This window comes from Bubalus kerabau, chromosome 3 (genome assembly GCF_029407905.1).
Source record: "Bubalus kerabau isolate K-KA32 ecotype Philippines breed swamp buffalo chromosome 3, PCC_UOA_SB_1v2, whole genome shotgun sequence".
NCBI classification, from domain to species: domain Eukaryota; kingdom Metazoa; phylum Chordata; class Mammalia; order Artiodactyla; family Bovidae; genus Bubalus; species Bubalus kerabau.
In genome coordinates, this window is record NC_073626.1 from 22,396,759 (window position 1) to 22,418,475 (window position 21,717).

Genomic DNA, 21,717 nt, shown 5'->3' on the forward strand with positions numbered 1-21,717 from the left:
TCTTGTTTCGGCTCCTTGTTTGAAAAATCTTTCTTGACCTGAGGGCATACAAACATTTTCCGAAATTTACGACTATATAGTAGAGTCGAGTCTATCCTAATTTCCCTGGAAGAAGAAATGACAACCCACTCTACAGTTTTTGCTTGGCAAATCCCATGGACAGACGAGTCTGGTGGGCTACAGTCCCTGAGGTCTAAAAAAGAGTCAGACACAACTGAGTAACTGAGCATTCACCCCACTTTGCTGCTGCTGCTGCTGCGTCGTTTCAGTCGTGTCCGACTCTATGAGATCCCATAGGCGGTAGCCCACCAGGCTCCCCAGTCCCTTAGATTCTCCAGGCAAGAACACTGGAGTCGGTTGCCATTTCCTTCTCCAATACATGAAAGTGAAAAGTGAAATTGAAGTCGCTCAGTCGAGTCCGACTCTTCGCGACCCCATGGACTGCAGCCTACCAGGCTCCTCCATCCATGGGATTTTCCAGGCAAGAGTACTGGAGTGGGGTGCCATTGCCTTTTCTGTCACCCCACTTTAGGATTCTTTTAAAATGTGCTGACTTTTCCACAGGTAAAATATCCTAAACTTCTTAAGCGTTTTTTCATAATGTTCATTTTCAGTGTTAAAGAAGTATCAAAAGATTCCTGGAGTTTGAGCTAGTAATTTGGGGGTTTTTACTGCAGGACTGAGAGTCAGTTGGGAGTTTTAAAGGCAGTTGTACACCTGAAGTGAACAAAATATTGTAATCAACTATACTTCAATAAAAACAAATAAAGCCAGGTGTCACGATCATAGGACTATTTTAGGGAGACAACAGTCATGTTGAAGATGGACTCATGAGGATGAAGTCTACTCTATCTGGGCCCAATACAGAGGTTGCTCAACTTTCACAATGGGATGTCAGGCTTGCCACCTCCTTCAGTTAATCAGTGTCTGAAAGACATGACTGTGCAGTCAATAACACAAAACAGCAACACTCCAGAATTGTCCAGAATTTAAACTGGAATTGAAACTTTGCCAGATTCTGTTAGAAGATGGACTAAAGAAGCAACATGAAAGGATGCACTTGAGGGTTCTCCTGATAGGCTAAGGACTTTTGAGTCCAAAATCTAAATGCACGTCATAATTTGCAGGTAAAATAAACATCCTGAACATGTATATACATTTTACAAAAGCATATATGCTGTTGTAATTAATGAAACCTCAGGTTTCTGGAGAACATGACAACATTTTGCCATCAGCATTAAAGTACAACTACTTGTAGTACGTGTATGCATGAGGTGTTGGTGAAAAGTTTTCATCATCAAATAAGGGGTCTTCATACTTAAAAAAGACTGGAAAAGCACTATGAATTCTCCAGACATATCCTGAACTCTGTTCTTAAGTCACACTGTATCTATCATCTGAAAGCCACATATACAGATTTTCATCTTCCATAGAAGCAATTTTAGAGTTAGAGCCGAAATGTTTTCATCTCAGTTTTCTTCAACAAACTATATAAGAAATGCCTATATGAGGAACATGCTCTAATATACTGTAGACACTGAACCTGAAGACCAATGTTTAATCTGTCTATTGTGTAATAAGCCATGTAATTCCCTTTGGAATTTGTTACTAGAAAATTGTATATCTTGGACTCTGTCCAATTAGCTAAGGTGTAACCATTTCCCAAAATGTTTTCTGTGCAACAAGAGGGCATGAAGGTGCTCCTCCAAACAGGATTCTTTTTGTCCTTCTCTTTGGGAAAGCAATGCTTCTTACAGTTCTTTTGTTCAAGATTTAGAAACGACATCAGCATATTATAAACCCTGAGAAGTCTTTAAGGGAAGAAAAATCCCCACCTAGCCAGCATTTCCTAAACTTGTTAGTTTTAAAAAAAAATTAGCTTGTAAAACACCTTTGACAAATACTGGGTAACCCACTGCTCATCTCTTTCTTGACCGGTCAGGGAACTTAGAACTAAATTTAATTCTCAATTATGGTCATTATGTTAACTGACACACACCTGCATCCTCTTCTAGGATTTTCAATTTCTATCTTAATAGCCTTATTGAATGTGGTGGTTTAGTTGCTTAGTCGTGTCTGACACTTGTGATCCCACAGACTGTAGCCCATCAGGCTCCTCTGTCCATGGGATTTTTCAGGCAAGAATACTGGAGTGGGTTGCCATTTCCTTAGCCTTATTGCATGTGTATATTTAATTCTGTCTGCAGTAAGAATCTGTAACATTTGAAAGAGAAAGGATAGATGTTAAGAGACACTGAAAGACTTGAAAAGATATACATTTATTAATCCTTGTGAAAGAGCATTTCATATGTCATGCAGATAGATAAAACAAATATTTAAGAAATCAACACCTTGAAGACCTTTTAGTACATTTATAACAAAGTGGGACAGGCTTCATGCTCTTTCCATATGTAAACTTCCACTTGAGCTGTGTACACTTGACTTCTCTGTGTGTACTCAGTCACATCCAACTCTTTGCAACCCCATGGACTGTAGTTTACCAGGCTCCTCTGTCAATGGAATTTTCCAAGCAAGAATATTGGAGTGGGTTGCCATGTAGTGCTCCAGGGCATCGCCCTGACCCAGGACCTGAACCTGCATCTCTTGCATCTCCTACATTGGCAGGCGGATTCTTTACCACTGCGACACCTGGAAAGCTCACACTTGACTTCTATTTATTTGTAATTAAAAAAATCTGCCTTTGCCTTGTCTTCCTTCCTCTGCTGAATCTCAGAAATTCTGAATCTATATAGAAGAGTACCATTTAAGCTTTAATGTAAAATTTGCTGGAACTTCCCTGGTGGTCTAGTCGTTAAGACTCCTTACTTCCACTTAAGGGGCACAGGGTTGGTTCTTGGTCAGGGAACTGAGAACTGTGGCCAAAAAAAATAAAAAAACTTACTAAAAGTAATCAATGTTTATGAATCAAAAAAATGTTCTGTGCTAAACTGAGGTATAGCTTCACATTCAAGAAATGTGGTACAGGATTACAGAAATTGCTCAGAGAAGTCTGAGCATTCAGCAGGCATTTGTTTAGAATTTACCAGTTACAGGATCCATGACAGGTTTCTTAATTTTTTTATGCTTCAATTTCCTCATCCCACAGGGACGTTGTATGATTAAATTATTTAAAACTGTAAAGAATAGTGCCTGGCATGTGTAGGGCACTAGTATGTAGTATTACAGTACTATTATTGATAGACAAAATCTTGGAAGTGAATGTGCTCACCAAAGAAACACTGAATGGGAAGGTCAAGGACAAAGGCTTGAGAGATCTCACAATTAGAGGGGTCAGGGAACCAGGAAGAACCAACACAGGAGACAAGAGTGATCAGTATAAGACGTAGAAGAAGAAATGATAAAGTGTAAACACCAGAATCACTACTCTCAGTTGTTGGTGGTCAAAATATTGATGAATGAAAAGGTCTGAGAACCAGTTACTGGAGAGAGAGATTTCCCACTCTCTCCACGTTTGTGGGTTTCCCACACTCTATGTTTTCTTTTCTTATGTCTAGTAAGATTTGAGCTCACTCTGAAAGCTTTTCCACACTTCTCACATATATAAGGTTTCTCTCCAGTATGAACTCGCTTGTGTCCAATCAGGGCTGAGCTCTGACGGAAAGACGTGCCACACTCATGGCAGGTAAATGGCTTCTCACCCGTGTGGATTCTTTCATGCTGTCTCAGGACTGAGCTCTGATGAAAGACCTTTCCACACACCTCACACCTGTAAGGTTTCTCTCCAGTGTGGATTCTTTGATGATTGGTCAAGTTTGATTTCCCACTGAAAGCTCGACCACAGTCTGAACATTTATAAGGTTTCTCTCCAGTGTGGATTCTTTGATGGATGGTAAGGCAGTGTTGATCTTGGAAAGTTTTCCCGCAATCACCACATCGATGGGGCTTCTCCCCAGTATGTCCTCGTTCATGAGCCCGGCATTTGCAGTTATGATGAAAGGTTTTCCCACACTCCTTACACTTATAAGGCTTCTCTTTGGTGTGGATTCTTCTATGTTTGGTGAGCTCTGCCTCGTTGCTGAAGGCTTTTCCACACTGAGGGCACTCACAATGCTTCTCCTGAGTGTGGAGTCTTCTGTGTTTGCTTAGGTCTGAGCTCCAGCTGAAGGCCCTCCCACACTCATTGCACTCATAAGGTCGCTCCCCAGTGTGGACTCTTGTGTGTTTGATGAGGTCTGAACTCCCGCTGAAAGCCTTCCCGCACTCCTCACATGCATAGGGTTTCTCCCCAGTGTGGCTCCTGCTGTGGATGATGAGGGAATGCTTAAACTGAAAGGCCTTCCCACAGTCACTGCATTCGTAAGGCTTCTCTCCTGTGTGGATGATCTGATGCATCCTGAGACAGTACCTGGTCTTGAAGGCCTTCCCACAGTCACTGCACGGGTGTGGCTTCTCCCCATTGTGGGTTTTTTTATGTCGGCAAAGAGCGGATCTACTACTGAAGGCCTTCCCACACTGGGTACAGTTAAAGGGTTTCTCCCCTGTGTGGATTATCTGGTGCATGGAAAGTTGATTTTTGGTCTTGAATGCTTTCCCACACTCATTACACACATAGGGTTTCTCGCCAGAGTGAATTCGCTCATGGAGAATTAAGTCAGAATGCCAACTGAAGTTTTTGCCACATCGGGTACATTCATGCTGTTTCTTTTCCGTAAGAACTCCATACAGAATACATTCTGAGTTTGGACTGAAGTGTTTTATAAGTCCCTTCTGGTTCTTTCCTTTCCTGAAAGTTACCTTATCACAGCTTTCTTTCTCTTCTCTCCATTTCTCCCTCACAGGCATTTCCCATTGATTCTCTAATTTGACATCTTGTACACAAACTTCTCCAACCTCTGGATCCTGGGAAACAACTTTTAGGAGACTTTTAAATTTCACCCAGCATACTTCTCCATTTTCAAAAACCTCCTGTTCTGATCTTGCCTTCTCACTCTCAGGCCATGTCTTGGCAGCTGATACTTAAACAAGAAAATAAAAATGTCAGATAGAGGAAAGGAGATAAGTGAGTTGGACAGGGGAAGCAATGGTAAGTTGTTGGAAGAGTAAATGACTTTCTCACGCTTGAAGAATTGCTAACATTATGGCAAAGGTCAAAGGAGGCTGAAACACTGAAAAGTATGAAGATATTCAAAACTGAGTAAACCTGACATAAATCTTTCCAAAGTCTACCCATGTTCTAGAATCTCCTAGTTTCGCAAATTATAACTTCATACACCTAAGCCCCTAAACAGGAAACTGGAAATCATTTTCAACTCATTCTAATACTCACGTTTTACAAATGTTACTGGTGAAGTGAGCTGCAGAGGTGGCGCTCAAGTGCCAGTGCAGCCCCCTTTGTAAGGATATGTCTGCTTTGTTCCTGACGGTGGACCTTGGGGAGCCTTATTTCTGTGGTGTACCTCTGCCCACTTGGGTAGGATAGGTTAGATCTGGGGAAGACCTGATCCAAACCAGACCAGATTCTCTCCTCATGAACTCTGGAATCATGATATGAAAGCAGGTAAGGCCCGGCTCTGAAGACGGCTGGATCTTTAGCACTTAAATTTGAGTGGTGTTGGGATATGGGTGCTGTATAGGGGATGGAAAGCTCTGTCACTGGGACTGACAAGCAGAGATCGATCTGCCAAGAAAGAAGAATGGAGCAGACCCACAGAGTAGCAGAGAAGACAGCTGGAGAGCAGGGCCTGATGGCATTCCAGCCCTTCTTAAGCCTCCTGTATACTTGCTCTTAAGTTCTATGATACCCTGAATAATAAGTAAATTTGTTTTCTCTTGCTTAAGCTAGCTTGAGTTAATTTTTACTATTGGCAACCAGAGTCCAAATCTATCTCTTATTATCTCCTAACTCTATCCCTTCTTCATTTCTATTTCTAGTGCATTCTCACTAGCTAACTTCAATACCCCTCAAAAGTCCTTTAGTCTGCTTCCTCTCTAATCCATCTTGTACACTGCTTCTAGATTATTCCTTCTAAAAATCAAATCTAATCACATCACTTTTTAGCTTAAAACACTTCACTGGTGCTCCATAGTTAACCAGACAGGAAGTAAAATGTACAGTCAAGAGCCCCAGCTCACTGTCCTAGTTCTGACACCTAACAACTGTGCCAACTTGGGAGGATGATGTAACTTCTCTCTGTGACCCATTGTTTTTATCGATAAAATGGGGTCTAGGTTACCCATGATAATGAAATGGATCAATGTATGTAAAGCACCTGCATCACTGAAATAAGTACTTAATCATCTTACCTGTTAGTATAAGAATAAAGTTCAAGGTCTGTAGTTTACCAAAAACTCATTCAGTCATGATCTTGCCCCTGTCCACTGCTTCTGTAGTGTCTCCACTGGCTACTGCAAGTCCTTTGCTCTGGTCATACTGACCTATTCACAGTTCACATTCTTATTCCCCTCTGCCTAGAAGGACTCTCCCCTCCTTCAACGAAATGACCTCACTTATTCCACATAACTTAGTTCAGTTGTCATTCCTCCTGCAGTCTTTTGGTCCCCAGGTCAGACTTAGGTGTTTTTCCTCTCTGTTTATGTATATCAGGTGCTTATCCTTATCTATATATCTCAGTAACTCCCATCATACTGGACTGTATAATTACTTCTTTACCTATCTGCCTTCCCCACTAGAAAACAAGCTTCTGGAAGTCAGGGCCCATATCTTATCTGACTGTCTATTTGTAGAACCTTATGTAATAGCTGGCACATAACAGTTGCCCAATTATGCTTTTTAGATGGAAGGTAGGACGGAAGAGTAGGTATTTGGATAGGGAAGCTGGAGTTGCCCTGTCAGCAAAGGACAATTTTTTTTGAATGATAAATGTAGAAAATAGTTTAAATGAAGAGCTGGTAATATTTCATGACTCACTACATAAGAGGTTCAGGGAATGGAAAGAAAAGTAAGAAAGAGGTAGAACCAGATATAGAAATAGGGAGAGCTTAATGAAGAGACAGCCTTGGAGGGAGAGATGAGTTTGTCTTTAGATATGTTGCTTCCTACATGACAATGCAATATTCAAATAAAAATCAGGAGTTAGAAACATGAGACTGCTGCCCAGGAAAGAGGTAAAAGTTAGCACTGTCAGTGTGGCAGGCATCCAGCTTCACAATAAGAGAGAATAGAACAAGACAAGGGTCAAAGGCTCAGGACTCTGAAAGAGGGAAGGTCCTAAAAAACAAACAAACAAAACCCCCTAAAATCCAGAGGCAGAAAAGCAATGTTCTCTGAGCATTGCAGTAAATGATACACAGAGGGCAGATAAATTGTCAGAGCCTTTTTGCAAGAAATTGAAAAAATTCTATTAGATATGTTGCAAAGAGCCAATTAGATAGTGACAGAATAATTACCCAAATAGTATGTTTTCTCTGCCTTTAAGATTTCCTAAATAGATTTCTCTGGGCCCTTGAGGATGGATGGCCCACCACTAAGAACATTCTATAACCATTTTGTCACGTGAAACACACAAGGGGACAGGCAGCTTCTCTGGCACTCACCTGGATAGGAGCAGCTCAGGAACTCCCAGTCCTGTCGATCCTGAACATAGGGCTCTGCACCTTGCTCCAGACGGGAGATCAAAGGTGGTTTAGAAAATGAAAATCCTGGTTGTACAGAGGAAGAAGGAATAAGTGTGTATAGCAACAAAGAACTGTCCTAACATTTACCTTGATCCCTCTGTTTGCATATGAAAATAGGAAAGAAATGTTTATTTGGGCAGAGAAAAGGGTTTATTCAGGGGTCTGGTAACCTGTAAATGAAACAGGTTGAAGGACTTTCTCAGAAGTCAATACTCAGAAAGGCAAAGAAAGAGTTTCTGGAAAACTGTTGGTTGGTTATATTTTCCCTGTTCTTTTTAGGAGAATGGGAGTTTGTAGAGGAAGGCTAATCTGCTTTCAGCCACTAGGAAGGAGTTCATGACTAGGTGATGGATACAGAGCATTTAATAGAAAATGAGAGGCTTGAGGAGGCAAGAATCTAGGGAGAACAGAAGCTAAGCATTTCTGTTCTATTCAGAGAGAGTTTCATTTCAGAGAATCAGAAAACAGCAACTAAGTTAGCCAGGAAATTATCTTGTTATGTAAACAGGGACAATTCAAAACTAATTTGGGAGGAAGATGCTGATGATAAAGAACAAGGGCTCTGATTTTCAATATGAGACCTCATACTCATCAACAAAACAATGAAAAGAAAAAGGAAGGGAGAAAGTACTAAGCCAAGTGCAGGGAACGTTCTTACCAAGTGACACCATGTTCCCATAATTTTCCAACATCACATCTTTATAGAGGTGTCTTTGAGCGTGGGTCAGACACTGCCACTCCTCATGACTGAAGTTCACAGCTACATCCTCAAATGTCACTGACTCCTGAAACAACATGTTCCTGCTTTTGTGGGAGGAAATTTCATAGTTCCCTCAGGAAACAGAGGCAGAAGAAAAGAATTTGTAGGGAGAAGGTTTACAGAAGTGAAAGGCTGTTACTGGTTGGTGTATATCTGGGGACGAGGTGAAAAGGAGCATAGGCTTTCAGTAGCAAAAAATAACGAACAAACAATCCACAAATGGTCTGTCATCCAAAAAAGCATCTCTTATGAGAGGGAGCACCTGGACTTGGGAGTGAGGACAAGGCCACATTTAGGAGACAGTGATATATTTTCAGGAAGGAAGGAAGGGGCCTTAGCTCACTTGAGGCTGGCTCATCCCTGTATGTTTTGCTCCTGGCAGGTTTCCTTGGCTTCCATCTCTGGCTAAGGCAGGGCACTGAGGAAATGGTAGAGCTGAGAGAAGGGAAATAAGCCTAGAGTCAATTCAGCACAGTGTTAATGAAGCCTACTTTCATCCTCTCCTCCCCCAACCTAGAAGCTTATGAAGCTCTGATCTAGGGGGTAAGTTGACTGTGTTACACTATCCTCTTTCTCCGATATTCCTCTAGTCTCAGTTTCCAGTGTGAGGTATCATGACTTGGCTAGCAGCCAAGCCAACTGTAAGTGCACTCTTCTTTTCTCTCACCTACTAAATCCTTTACTCTGTCTCCCTTTATCCTAGAAGACCTAAGAGGCCCAAATCACTGACTACCAGCTTAATATGATAGCTTGACTTCCTGTATTTGAATGTTGCAGTAATTTTGTCCAGAAAGACTTGGGGTGGAGGTGGAGGGGAAAAAAGGACAGGTATGCATCAGAAATATCCACAGAGGGACTTCCCTGGTGGTCCAGACACAAATATGATCCTTGGTCAGGGATCTAAGATCCCACTTGCCACAGAGCAACTAACCCTGGACACTGCAACTACCAGCTGAAAGACCCCGCATCCACAATTAAGACCCAATGCAGCCAAATAAGTATTTTTTTAAAGGAAATATAAATAAATATAAATAAAAAGGGATAGGTCCAAAGCTGACTTCCTTATGTAACTTACTACTTGGTCTACCTCCACTTAGTTCACTAGAAAAAGTTTTTCTCTTGTTATTAGAGAAAATCACTTCCCTGCTTTGATTCTGAGTCTTTTTCCTGTTAATTCCTAGTATTAAGCAATTCTGCTCCCCGCCCCCAACTGCCCTTCCAGTATAGTATAACACACACCACTTTTTAAAATGCAGAAGAAACTTTTTCAGAGTGTACAAATGACCAAGTATGATCCATATGGATTGGGAAAAAAGTACAGTTTCACATTACGGGTTAATGGGGCCCTGTTTTATTCCTTGCAGGCCAACCTGGCCTTTCTGTAGCTTCAGTGTTTATGGTGGTTTATCTTTCTTTATAGTTCTCAACATACTCCCCAGTCTAAGACCATTCCTTTCTGGTCTGAAGTCACCTATTGGTAAGACTCTAGGGTCATCCCTTGGCCTCAGGACCCCAAAACTCTCACTTCAATTTCACCAAAACCTCAATTTAGGAAAAAATTGGCTTTTTCTTCAGAAATATGCCAAGAAGATTCTTCTTTGGTCTATGTCACCCTTAGCTTTTGATCAAAACAGGTCTGTGTTCAATCATTGTGGATTCCACACAGTTTCCTCACTATCTCCTCTGAAAGTCTGTTACTTTATAACTCTTTGTCTCAGAAAGTTGGTTGGTTGGCAAACCAACCACCTGGCAGGCACAGAGCTCACAGCAGATACAGGCTTTGTTCTGAAATGTTCCATAACAGTTCTTTTCCTTATAATATCAATAAACTTTAACCTCCCAATTTTTTTTTCAGTCACCATTTTATAATGAACATTTTCAAATATACATAAAAGTTGAAAGAACTATATGGGAAACATCCATATACTCACCACTGACATTCTACTATTAACATTTTGCAATATTTGCTTTATCACATATCTGTCCATCTAACTATCTATAAATTCATTTTATTTTTTGTTGCATTTCAAAGTAAGTTGAAGACATCAGCATACATCACCCCTAACACTATGCCACATATCATTAACTAAAGTTGAATATTTGTTTACATTCTTATTTTTAAAGTAAAATTTATATACAGTAAAATGTATAAATCTTAAATTTTTGACAAAGCATACTCTTATTTAACTCAAACTCTCCTCCATATGCATCCCAGTTGGATTTTTACCATATCTTCTTCATAAATTACAAAAGTTTTGTTACTTTGTAGTGGCTTTTTTTCCTAAGTGTTCCTTACATTAAAAACTATTTTTAAATGTGGTAAAAAATATAAAAGGAAATTTACCATTTTAACTATTTCTAAGTATTTCAATAGTGTTAAAATATTCACAATGGGGGGCGGAGGATGAATATGTGGAACAGAATTTTTAGGGCATCAAAATAGTCTGTATGCTACTTTAATAGCAGATATACAGTATTATCCATTTGTAGAAACCCATATAAATGTATAGCACAAAGCATGAATCCTAATATAAACTGCTGCTGCTGCTGCTAAGTAGCTTCAGTCATGTCTGACTCTGTGCAACCCCATAGATGGCAGCCTCTGTCCCTGGGATTCTCTAGGCAAGAATACTGGAGTGGGTTGCCAATTCCTTCTCCAATATAAACTAGGGAGTTTAGAGTTTAGTTAATAATTATGTGTCAATATTGGCTCATCGCTTGTAACAAATGTACCACACTAAAATCATAAGAATGCTCAAACTACCACACAATTGCACTCATCTCACATGCTAGTAAAGTAATGCTCAAAATTCTCCAAGCCAGGCTTCAGCAATACATGAACCGCAAACTTCCAGATGTTCAAGCTGGTTTTAGAAAAGGCAGAGGAACCAGAGATCAAATTGCCAACATCTGCTGGATCATGGAAAAAGCAAGAGAGTTCCAGAAAAACATCTATTTCTGCTTTATTGACTATGCCAAAGCCTTTGACTGTGTGGATCACAATAAACTGTGGAAAATTCTGAAAGAGATGGGAATACCAGACCACCTGACCTGCCTCTTGAGAAACCTGTATGCAGGTCAGGAAGCAACAGTTAGAACTGGATATGGAACAACAGACTGGTTCCAAATAGGAAAAGGAGTATGTCAAGGCTATATATTGTCACCCTGCTTATTTAACTTCTATGCAGAGTACATCATGAGAAACGCTGGGCTGGAAGAAGCACAAGCTGGAATCAAGATTGCCGGGAGAAATATCAATAACCTCAGATACACAGATGACACCACTCTTATGGCAGAAAGTGAAGAAGAACTAAAGAGCCTCTTGATGAAGGTGAAAGAAGAGAGTGAAAAAGTTGGCTTAAAGCTCAACATTCAGAAAACTAAGATCATGGCATCTGGTCCCATCACTTCATGACAAATAGATGGGGAAACAGTGTCAGACTTTATTTTTTTGGGCTGCAAAATCACTGTGGATGGTGATTGCAGCCATGAAATTAAAAGACGCTTGGTCCTTGGAAGGAAAGTTATGACCAACCTAGACAGCATATTAAAAAGCAGAGACATTACTTTGCCAACTAAAGTCCATCTAGTCAAGGCTATAGTTTTTCCAGTGGTCATGTATGGAAATGAGAGTTGGACTATAAAGAAAGCTGAGTGCAGAAGAATTGATGCTTTTGAACTGTGTTGTTGGAGAAGACTCTTGAGAGTCCCTTGGACTGCAAGGAGATCCAACCAGTCCCTCCTAAAGGAGATCAGTCCTGGGTGTTCATTGGAGGGACTGATGTTGAAGCTGAAACTCCAATACTTTGGCCACCTGATACTGAGAGCTGACTCATTTGAAAAGATGCTGATGCTGGGAAAGATTGAGGGCAGGAGGAGAAGGGGACAACAGAGGATGAGGTTGCTGGATGGCATCACTGACACATTGGACATGGGTTTGGGTGGACTCCAGGAGTTGGTGATGGACAGGGAGGCCTGGTGTGCTGCAGTTCAGTTGGATACGACTGAGTGACTAAACTGAACTGAAAATCATAACAGATCTCCAGAACTTTTTCATCTTGCAAAACTGAAACTCTATACCCATTAAACAACAAAACAACAACTCTATTTTTCCTTCTCCTCAGCCCCTGGTAACCACTGTAGTGATTTTTTTCCCCAGGAGTTGGTGATGGACAGGGAAGTCTGGCATGCTGCAATCCATGGGGTTGCAAATAGTCGGGACAGACTGAGACTGGACTGAACTGAACAGTGCATTGCGGCTTGTGACATCTTAGTTCTCCCATCAGTGTTGAACTTATGCAACAGCAGCAGTCCTAACGACTGGAGTGCGAGGGAATTCTCTTCACTGTAGTGATTCTTAAACTTTATTTCTTAGTTTCTGAATTTGAAAGATCAGTTAAAAATGAACTTGGGGGAATTCACACATGGGTGAGAGTCTCTTCCTTTTCTAAGGACACTCATCTCATCATTGGGGTCCCACCTTCATGACTTAATCTAAAACTGATTACTTCCCAAAGCCTCACCCCTAAATATAACACTGGGGTGGGGGTTAGGGCATCAACCTATGAATTTTGAGGGGATATATACATTCAGCCCATGACAAAACTATTTGTTAAAGCAATGTACAGATATTATCCAGGATGAGATTAACTCATTTACATATTATGCTAAGTAATTGTAAACCTTATGACCCTAAAAATCACTTATAGGAAGATAATTCAATACATTTTGAGAAAAAGAAGACTGGAATACTCAGGTCAGATGTGAACCATAAAGTTATATATATTTTTAAACTTTTAAAAAAATGAAATAGAATTAACAACCACGTTAAGCAATATCCATTGTTTTCTACCTCTTAAATTTGTGATAAATATGTTCTATAGTATTAATTTTTCCTTTATGATTACTTTACAGTAGAAATTTCAAGATTTCTCTTCTGGAAGTTCCAATAATATGCTTAGAAATTCATTTTACCTTTTTTTTTTCTTTGCACGTAATATGTATCATCCTAAAAGCCTATTTTAGGGGTGTCCAGGTGCCTAGTCCTCTGTCTAATAGCCTCTGTCTATACAAGACGGTAAAGAACCCGCCTGCCAATGCTGGTTAGGCGTAAGAGATGCTGGTTCCATCCCTGGATGGGGAAGATTCCCTGGAGAAGGGACTGGCAATCCACTCCAGTATTCTTGCCTGGAGAATCCCATGGACAGAGGAGCGCGGTGGGCTACAGTTCATAGGGTTGCACAGAGTCAGACACGACTGAAGAGACTTAGCACAACATACAAATCTTATCCACTTTTCTCTTCATATATGCCACTGAAGAGCATTTCTAAAGCCCAGTCCCACATTTCCCCTTCTTTATTTTTCCCAGAGTTTCACAACAAAACCTTTGCTCCTTCTTTTGCCATGGCTTTATCTTCTATTTCTCAGTTATACTATAATGTAAAAATCTCAGGGTTAACAGATGTACAGAAATAAAATGACATACAATCAAAATTTACAGTTGGTAAAACTGGGGAGACGTTACCAAATTATACAAGTTTAACATGTGCAAATATTCATATACACATATGTAAGTTACTTGTCATATATATATTGAGTTGAACATATAATAAGTGGATGAATACATTCACTATCTTCCATAAACTGCTTTGAAGAATCTTTTCTTATGAATTTTTATTTTTTTCCAAATTTGAATTAAGACGAGGGCAGAAACTGAATAATTTAGTTCCTATCAATACCAGGAAAAGCCTAGTATAGAAATAATAGATTTTTCTATAAATACTCAATAACGAGCATATTTCCAGGCCCCAGGAAGCATCTCTCACCTAGTCTGTGTCCCTGCCCCATTTTTAGCTGCCATAACTCCTGCCACAATACCCTGTGTACATTACCTCTTTCCTGTAGGAACATGCTATCAGTGATGCAAAGCTGGTTTGGTGATCCTGGACTCTCATCTGATACCACGATCTATTGCAAGGAATAGAAAACATTTGGAGAAGTTATGGAGGGACAGAAAATTTATGGGAAGCTGCATATTGGTTGGTTATGCAACCAACTATAAAGTTCTATTCGTGGAAGTCAACTCTCCAAACTACCAAAAAGGGTGAGAAAAACATGGGCTCAGTCTCTGATATACCTTATGAAAAACAGAAATGGCATCCAATTATTCTATAACTTAAAAACATCACCAGGTAATCCAGAAAAAGTATTTTGAAGGAGAAAACTTCCTCACAGTCAATCCAACCTCACCACACTTCCAACGCTTTCCTCCTTTCCCGGACTCACTTCTTCTTTCTCCTTGTGATATACTGCAGATTCTCCTATTTTTACCTGCTGCATGTCTTCTTTTCCAGTCTTCTTTCTTTCTTTTCTTTTCCAGTCTTCTAACACTGTCCGAGTTTCTTCTCTGCTGGTTGGATCCAGCTCCTAAAGTCAATCCTGGCTTTGCCCAGATAACCAGTTTTGAAGTGGCTCCAGTGGATATCAGCCTCCCTTCAGGGATATAAGCCTTGGTGAGACCAGTCAAAAGACTGCTCTTGACCCACAGGGCAGCTGCTTTTTGGTTTGATGTATCAATACTGCCCTAGATGTGGGGTTTATCAGCAGTAATAAGCTAGAGGTGATCCCATACCTTGTTTTCCTGTATATTTGATGAAGGGAAGAGAGAATAGAGGGATGTGACCAAAGTGAAAAGAAGGAATCACTGAGAATCTGGAGTATCTATGAGAGATGAGGGAGAAGAGGAACAAATTGAAGATGATAATATATCCAGAATACAACTTCTCCTGCCACCATCTTGGCCCAAGCCACCATTGCCTGCCTTGACCTGTATTGTGTTAGCCATCAAACTGGTCTCCTGCTTCTGTCCTTGTCTTTTGTCTTCTACTTGTCTTTTCTCAATACAATAAAGTGGGCTATTTAAAACTTAGTTGGATTATTTCAGCTCTCTGCTTAAAAGCCCTCAATGCGTCTATCTTACTCAAAATAAGGAGTAGCATATAAGGCCCTAAAGAATCTCATTGCATCGCCTCTGTTCATTCAAAATAAAAGCTAAAGTCCTTACAGTGGCATATAAGTCTACAGGGTTGCTATTACTTCTCCTACTATTCTCCCCCCCATTCAACCCCCTTCAGTCCCGCAGATCTTTCTCTTCCTTTTTAGGCACGGTTCCATTTTAGGGACTTTGCACTGGCTGTTCCCTCTACCTCAAGCTATCCTCAAGATGAATAATCTTGCCTCCTTCAACTGTTTGCTTGCATGTAATCCTCCCTAGGAAACCTACTCTAGGTGCCCTATTTAAAATTGCAGACTACCCCCTCCTTCCAATCCCGACATGCCTTGCTTTCACCTATACAGCACTTTCCAACAAGGTGCATAAGTTAATTATATACTTTCCATTGTTTATTGTAGGTCTTCCTTTCCCTATAATGTAAGCTCCTAGGCTTTTGAGAGCACGGACTTTTTGTCTATTTTGTTCACTGATCTATTCCCAACGTTTAAAACAGTGCCTGCACCAGCAGTCGCTCAGCTAGAAATTGGCCAAATGAAAGAACGCACGAATGGATGCTGCGGAGGAAAATAAATGAGAAAAAAAAAGTAAGGGGCCGCTGAGAGCAAGAAGAGCGCGGGGGAGGCGGAGGAAAAAACCCTGGTGGGGCAGCAATCCGCGGCGGACTCCAGATCCCGGGGAACCTGGCCCCAAAGCCCCGCCCCATCCCCGCCCGCCGTTCCGGGCCCCTGGGAGGAGGTGTATTAATATTAAGATTTAAGTGAAGCAGGTGGCGGTGTCGGCCTCCTTCCAGCCGCCCCTCGGTGGGTTCGGAGACCCCAGTGGCAGCTTGGGAGCCCGTCAGCTACAGTCCCATCCCACGTTGGCTGGAGACACAGACCTTCCTGCCGATATTCTCCTCTAGAAATGACAAAATAAAGGAATCTATTCTAGCTCCACTTCCTAGTCCTTCAATAATCATTTCCGGTGACTTTCTAGGAAATCATCAACTCTCTGGTTGAGGAGTTCCCTAGAAACCCTCCGCAACCGCAGCGCAAATGTGTTATTTCTTGTTTTACTTTCTTCAGAATGCATCTGTTAAAATAGAACCACAATGTCATTATCCCACCTATCAAAATTAAAATAACTCCCGGGTACCATCTAATACTGAGTCCATATTTGAATTTCCCAAATAGATAAAATATGCTGCTTTTTTGAATCAAGATCTAAAGTCTATGTACTTTATTTGGTTATTTGTCTTAACTCTTTTAAAATTTAGATCTAGAATAGTTCCTCCATCTTTCACTTTCTCCCCTATCGTACACATTTGGTCATTTGTCCTGAATATTCCACATGCTGGCTTGGTCTAAGTCCATCCCCATTTAATCTGTTTCTCTAGCTTTGTATTTGTTAACTAGATGTTAGCTCTAAAGGTTTAGAGTTTGGTTTACCTTTATGGGTAAGCATTATTTTTACGTGGTGCTACCTACTTCCGTTTGCTTTACATTAGGAGGCATATAAAGTCAGATAATTTCACTCTCTGTGAGGCTGAGATCGATGAGTGAATCAGCATTTGCTAGTTGGATCCTTCCAGGTAAAGTTCATCAACCTTTCATCTGGTGGTTTCATCCACTGATGATCTTTGCCTGAATCAAGTATTTTATTGCAAAACCGGGATTTTCTATTTCAGTTTTTTTTTTTTTTCACATTTATGATTTGGAATTCCTTTTAAAAGAAGGATTTTATCTCCTTAACCTATCAATTCAGGGTTGTTTGGTTATTCTGAAATGTGAGTTCTAACAGAAAAGACAAAATAAATGTTTACCTTTCTATTTAACTGCCAATTTTCAGGGTAAACAGCCGTGCCCTAGGTGCCATGGCTGCTGTTATTACACATTAACCATTCTTCAAAATAATCATCAATGAGCACTGCCTTCCAGTATTCATACTTTTGTGTAGCTTCTTCCCATATTATACCAATTGGTTTGTGTGACCGATTGAGTATGGCAGAAATGATATTATGTTCCTTCTGCTGCTGCTGCTGCTAAGTCGCTTCAGTCGTGAACGACTCTGTGCGACCCCACAGACGGCAGCCCACTAGGCTCCTCTGTCCCTGGGCTTCTCCAGGCAAGAATACTGGAGTGGGTTGCCATTTCCTTCTCTAAGGTGTGAAAGTGAAAAGTGAAAGTGAAGTCGCTCAGTCGTGCCCGACTCTTCACGACCCCATGGACTGCAGCCTACCAGGCTCCTCCGTCCATGGGATTTTCCAGGCAAGAGTACTGGAGTGGGTTGCCATTGTGTTCTCTGATGTTACTTCTAATATTAGGTAATACAAGAAACTGTGGTGTCCATTTGGTCTCTCTTTTTCTCCCATAGTCTCAGATCACTCACACTGGGGAAAGCCAGCTGCCATACATTAAGGAGAGACCCAGGTGGTGAGGAACTAAAGCTTTCTGCCAACAGCCATATGAGTGAGTTTAGAAGTGGAACTGTCAGCTCTCTGCCAAGCCTTCAGATGACTGCAGCCTGGGTCAACAAATCGGCTGCAACCTTAAGACAGAACCAGAACCAATCTTTAAGCTGCTCTCAGGTTGCTGACCTGTAGAAACTGTGTGAGATAATATTTGCTGTTTGACTCTAAATTTGGGGGTAGTTCATTATGCAGTAATTGGTAACTAATATTTCTTATTGTTTTCTTTTTTTGAGCATCATTAACTCACAGGTTTTTAAAAAACATTCAAGGAGGTTTTTTTTTTCCCTTCAAAGGAGTCTTTTTTTTAAAAAAATTATTTATTTATTTATTTTTTGGAGGCTAGTTTCTTTACAATATTGTATTGGTTTTGCCATACATTGACATGGATCTTCCATGGGTGTACATGTGTTCCCCATCCTGAATTCCCCTCCCACTTCCCTCCCCATCCCATCCCTCTGGGTCATCCCAGTGTACCAGCCCTGAGCACCCTGTATCATGCATTGAACGTGGACTGGCGATCTGTTTCACATACGATAATATACATGTTTCAATGCCATTCTCTCAAACCATCCCACCCTCGCCTTCTCCCACAGAGTCCAAAAGATTGTTCTATACATCTGTGTCTCTTTTGTTGTCTCGCATACAGGGTTATCATTACCATCTTTCTAAATTCCATATACATGTGTTAGTATACTGTATTGGTATTTTTCTTTTTGGCTTACTTCACTCTGTATAATAGGCTCCAGTTTCATCCACCTCATTAGAACTGATTCAAATGTATTCTTTTTTAATGGCTGAGTAATATTCCATTGTGTATATGTACCACAGCTTTCTCATCCATTCGTCTGCTAATGGACATATAGGTTGCTTCCATGTCCTGGCTAATGTAAACAGTGGTGTGATGAACATTGGGGTACACATGTCTCTTTCAATTCTGGTTTCCTTGTTGTGTCTGCTCAGTAGTGGGATTGCTGGGTCATAAGGCAGTTCTATTTCCAGTTTTTTAAGGAATCTCCATACTGTTCTCCATAGTGGCTGTACTAGTTTACATTCCCACCAGCAGTGTAAGAGGGTTCCCTTTTCTCCGCACCCTCTCCAGCATTTATTGTTTGTAGACTTTTGGATAGCAGCCATTCTGACTGGGTGAAATGGTACCTCATTGTGGTTTTCACAATGCAAAATTTCTCTGATAGTGAGTGATGTTGAGCATCTTTTCATGTGTTTGTTAGCCATCTGTATGTCTTCTTTGGAGAAATATCTGTTTAGTTCTTTAGCCCATTTTTTGATTGGGTCATTTATTTTTCTGGTATTGAGCTGCATGAGCAGCTTGTATATTTTTGGGATTAATTCTTTGTCAGTTGCTTCATTTGCTATTATTTTCTCCCATTCTGAAGGCTGTCTTTTCATCTTGCTTATAGTTTCCTTTGCTGTGCAAAAGCTTTTAATTTTAATTAGGTCCCATTTGTTTATTTTTGCTTTTATTTCCAATATTCTGGGAGGTGGGCCATAGAGGATCCTGCTGTGATTTATGTCGGAGAGTGTTTTGCCTATGTCTTCCTCTAGGAGTTTTATAGTTTCTGGCCTTACGTTTAGATCTTTAATCCATTTTGAGTTTATTTTTGTCAAATGAGTCTTAATTGCAGTCATTATTATATTTTCTTTTTGATGTTTAAGTGATTCCATCTTTGGCCAGTGGGAGTCCCTTTATTTTGTTTCCTGTGTTCTTTTCATCTAATTCTGAATCTTTGATAGTTTTTTTTTTTTTAGTTCTGGCAGGACAAGATATTTCAGGATCATTTTCTCTATTTCCTGCTCCAGACCTGGAATTAGCCATTTCTCCAAGGAGTCTTGGTTCCTTTCAGTGGGATGAGTGATTGCATAGGTTTGTGAATGGTTATAACTTCTTTTACAGCTTATCAAAATCAAATAAAATTAACTTCATTATGAGATTGAATTCATACTAAATTACTTGGTAATCAGGTACATGAGAACCTAAGCAAGGTCCAAGGAGACAATATACGGAAATCATTTAACAAACACATTACCTGGCATCAAATTTCATGATTCAAATAATAGAACTGCAAGTCTGAAAGAGACCCTAGTTTTGACCAAGTAAGATTCATTCATTCACTCTTGAGAAACCTGAGGCCCAAGAGATTAAAATTCTGTCTAAAACTACAAAGGAGGATAAAATTAGAAAAGAAACTAATGACTCCAGAGTCCTGGATCTCATACTGGGGCTATTTTGATAAAAAGCAGTCTTCCAGACCTATCGGGGCTTCTATCTATTCAAAAATAAAAGAGATTTGAAAGTACTTGGCACATTAGTTATAAAACAGTGTTATGGAAAGTTCATCAGTCTTATGTTTTGAAGACCTGATTCCTGGCTCTGCCACTCACTAGCTTGATATTTTGGGCAAGTCATTTAACTGCTCTGCATCTCAGTTGCTGCATCTGTAATACTGTAATAAATTCTTTAATCTCAGCTCATTGTAAGGTTAGGGTTTCCCTGGTGGCTCAGTGGTAAAGAATCTACCTACCAATGCAGGAGATGCTGGTTCATACATGGAGAAGGAAATGGCAACCCATTCCAGTATTCTTGCTTGGAAAATTCCATGGACAGAGGAGCCTGGTGGGCTATAGGCCATGGGGTTGCAAAAGAGTTGAAGAACTAAACAACAACAACATTGTGAGGATGAAAATACAATATATTATATATGAAAGTGCATAGCTCATAATTGCTAAATAATGATCATCATATTAAAAATTTTCTTCAATTCTCCAATTTAATACAAATGTATCCTTCTCCTCTAAAGGAAATTGGGTTTTGATTAGACTGATCCCTAAGTACCTAATTCTGAAATTGAGTTCAGGGAATACTACACAAAGGCATTGAGCAAGAGGCTGCAGGAAAGATGCAATACATGGTTCCTCAGTGTCAGGGGACGTTCAACATTAAGGAATCCACATGTTGTTTTCTTTTTTTGTGTGCTGTTTCTCAAGGGGCCTCTGTTCCTTATCAGTTCCTGGAAAACAGGAAGGAGCAGAGTTGCACAGTTCTCAGGACAGCGGTCATGAGACAGAGCGCATGCATGGATTCCCTTCGGTGCCCTTTTACTTTAATGTAATCTATTCAGTCACGTCCCTATTACTCAGGATATGGATTGTCTTCTGGCCCTGTGAAGATTGTTATTCGCCTAGTTTTGTTTTTGCTCAACTTTATTTTTGCTGCCTAAAGCTTCCTTGTATGGATATATATAAAGCACACGCTGCTACAAATAAAGTACCTTTGTTTCACTTGAGACTTGGGTCCCCTGTGTCCTTCTTTTTGTCGACTCCAGTCCCCAGGTCCTTGTCTATAAAGACGGTGACAAGTGGCGCCTGAACAAGAACCTGGTGAACGCCCTTGGCAGTCGGACGGAGTGACTGATAGGACCTACGGAGGTCACTAAGTGCGGGGTTATGGGACAAACGGCTGGAAAGCCCCACCACTTTTCTACTTTACTTCACTATTTATTTAAGGTTCAGGGACTTTCAGTTTCACGTCAACGAATAGAGGCTTGTCTCCAAACGGTGGTTGAAGGTAATCCCTGGTTCCCCGATGAAGAAAATTTTCATTTTAGTGGACAATGTGGTTTCATGATGTAGCCCTAGATCGTGCCAATTCTAACGCTCGAGCTGGCACTCCCCAAAACCAAATTACTTTTGAAATGTTAACCGGTACAGGGCAATTTGATGAGGTGAAAGCTCAAATACAATGCCCTCCTTTGTTGCATGAGCAATTGAAAGAAGTTGCCCTTGAAGCTTGGGATCGAATTACTCCTCAAGAGGAACCTAAAGGTAGCTACACTAAGATATTACAAGGGCCTAATGAAGCCTATGCTGATTTTTCATCTAGAC

At 40.5% G+C, this 21,717-nt stretch overlaps 1 protein-coding gene and 1 long non-coding RNA gene across 3 annotated transcripts; one reads left to right on the forward strand and one right to left on the reverse strand.

Moving 5' to 3' along the window:
• Positions 1-1,672: 1,672 nt before the first annotated feature.
• On the reverse strand, positions 1,673-16,235 carry ZNF311 (zinc finger protein 311). Of its 2 annotated transcripts, XM_055570965.1 has the most exons (7): positions 14,988-16,235; positions 14,642-14,848; positions 14,248-14,323; positions 8,700-8,791; positions 8,255-8,381; positions 7,516-7,620; positions 1,673-4,976 (listed from the first exon to the last, which is right to left on the reverse strand). In XM_055570965.1, exons 2-7 carry the CDS (start codon positions 14,693-14,695, stop codon positions 3,388-3,390), a joined length of 2,043 nt encoding a protein of 680 aa, XP_055426940.1. In that variant the 5' UTR covers positions 14,696-14,848; positions 14,988-16,235; the 3' UTR covers positions 1,673-3,387. The 2 variants fall into 2 exon arrangements, with proteins under 2 accessions (XP_055426940.1, XP_055426941.1); XM_055570966.1 differs by having other exon boundaries at positions 14,687-16,235.
• A 647-nt stretch (positions 16,236-16,882) lies between these two features.
• LOC129647468 (uncharacterized) lies at positions 16,883-21,195 on the forward strand. Its single transcript, XR_008712339.1, has 4 exons — positions 16,883-16,938; positions 17,721-17,954; positions 19,585-19,699; positions 20,821-21,195. It is a non-coding gene; the product is annotated as an uncharacterized LOC129647468 (long non-coding RNA).
• Positions 21,196-21,717: the final 522 nt, after the last annotated feature.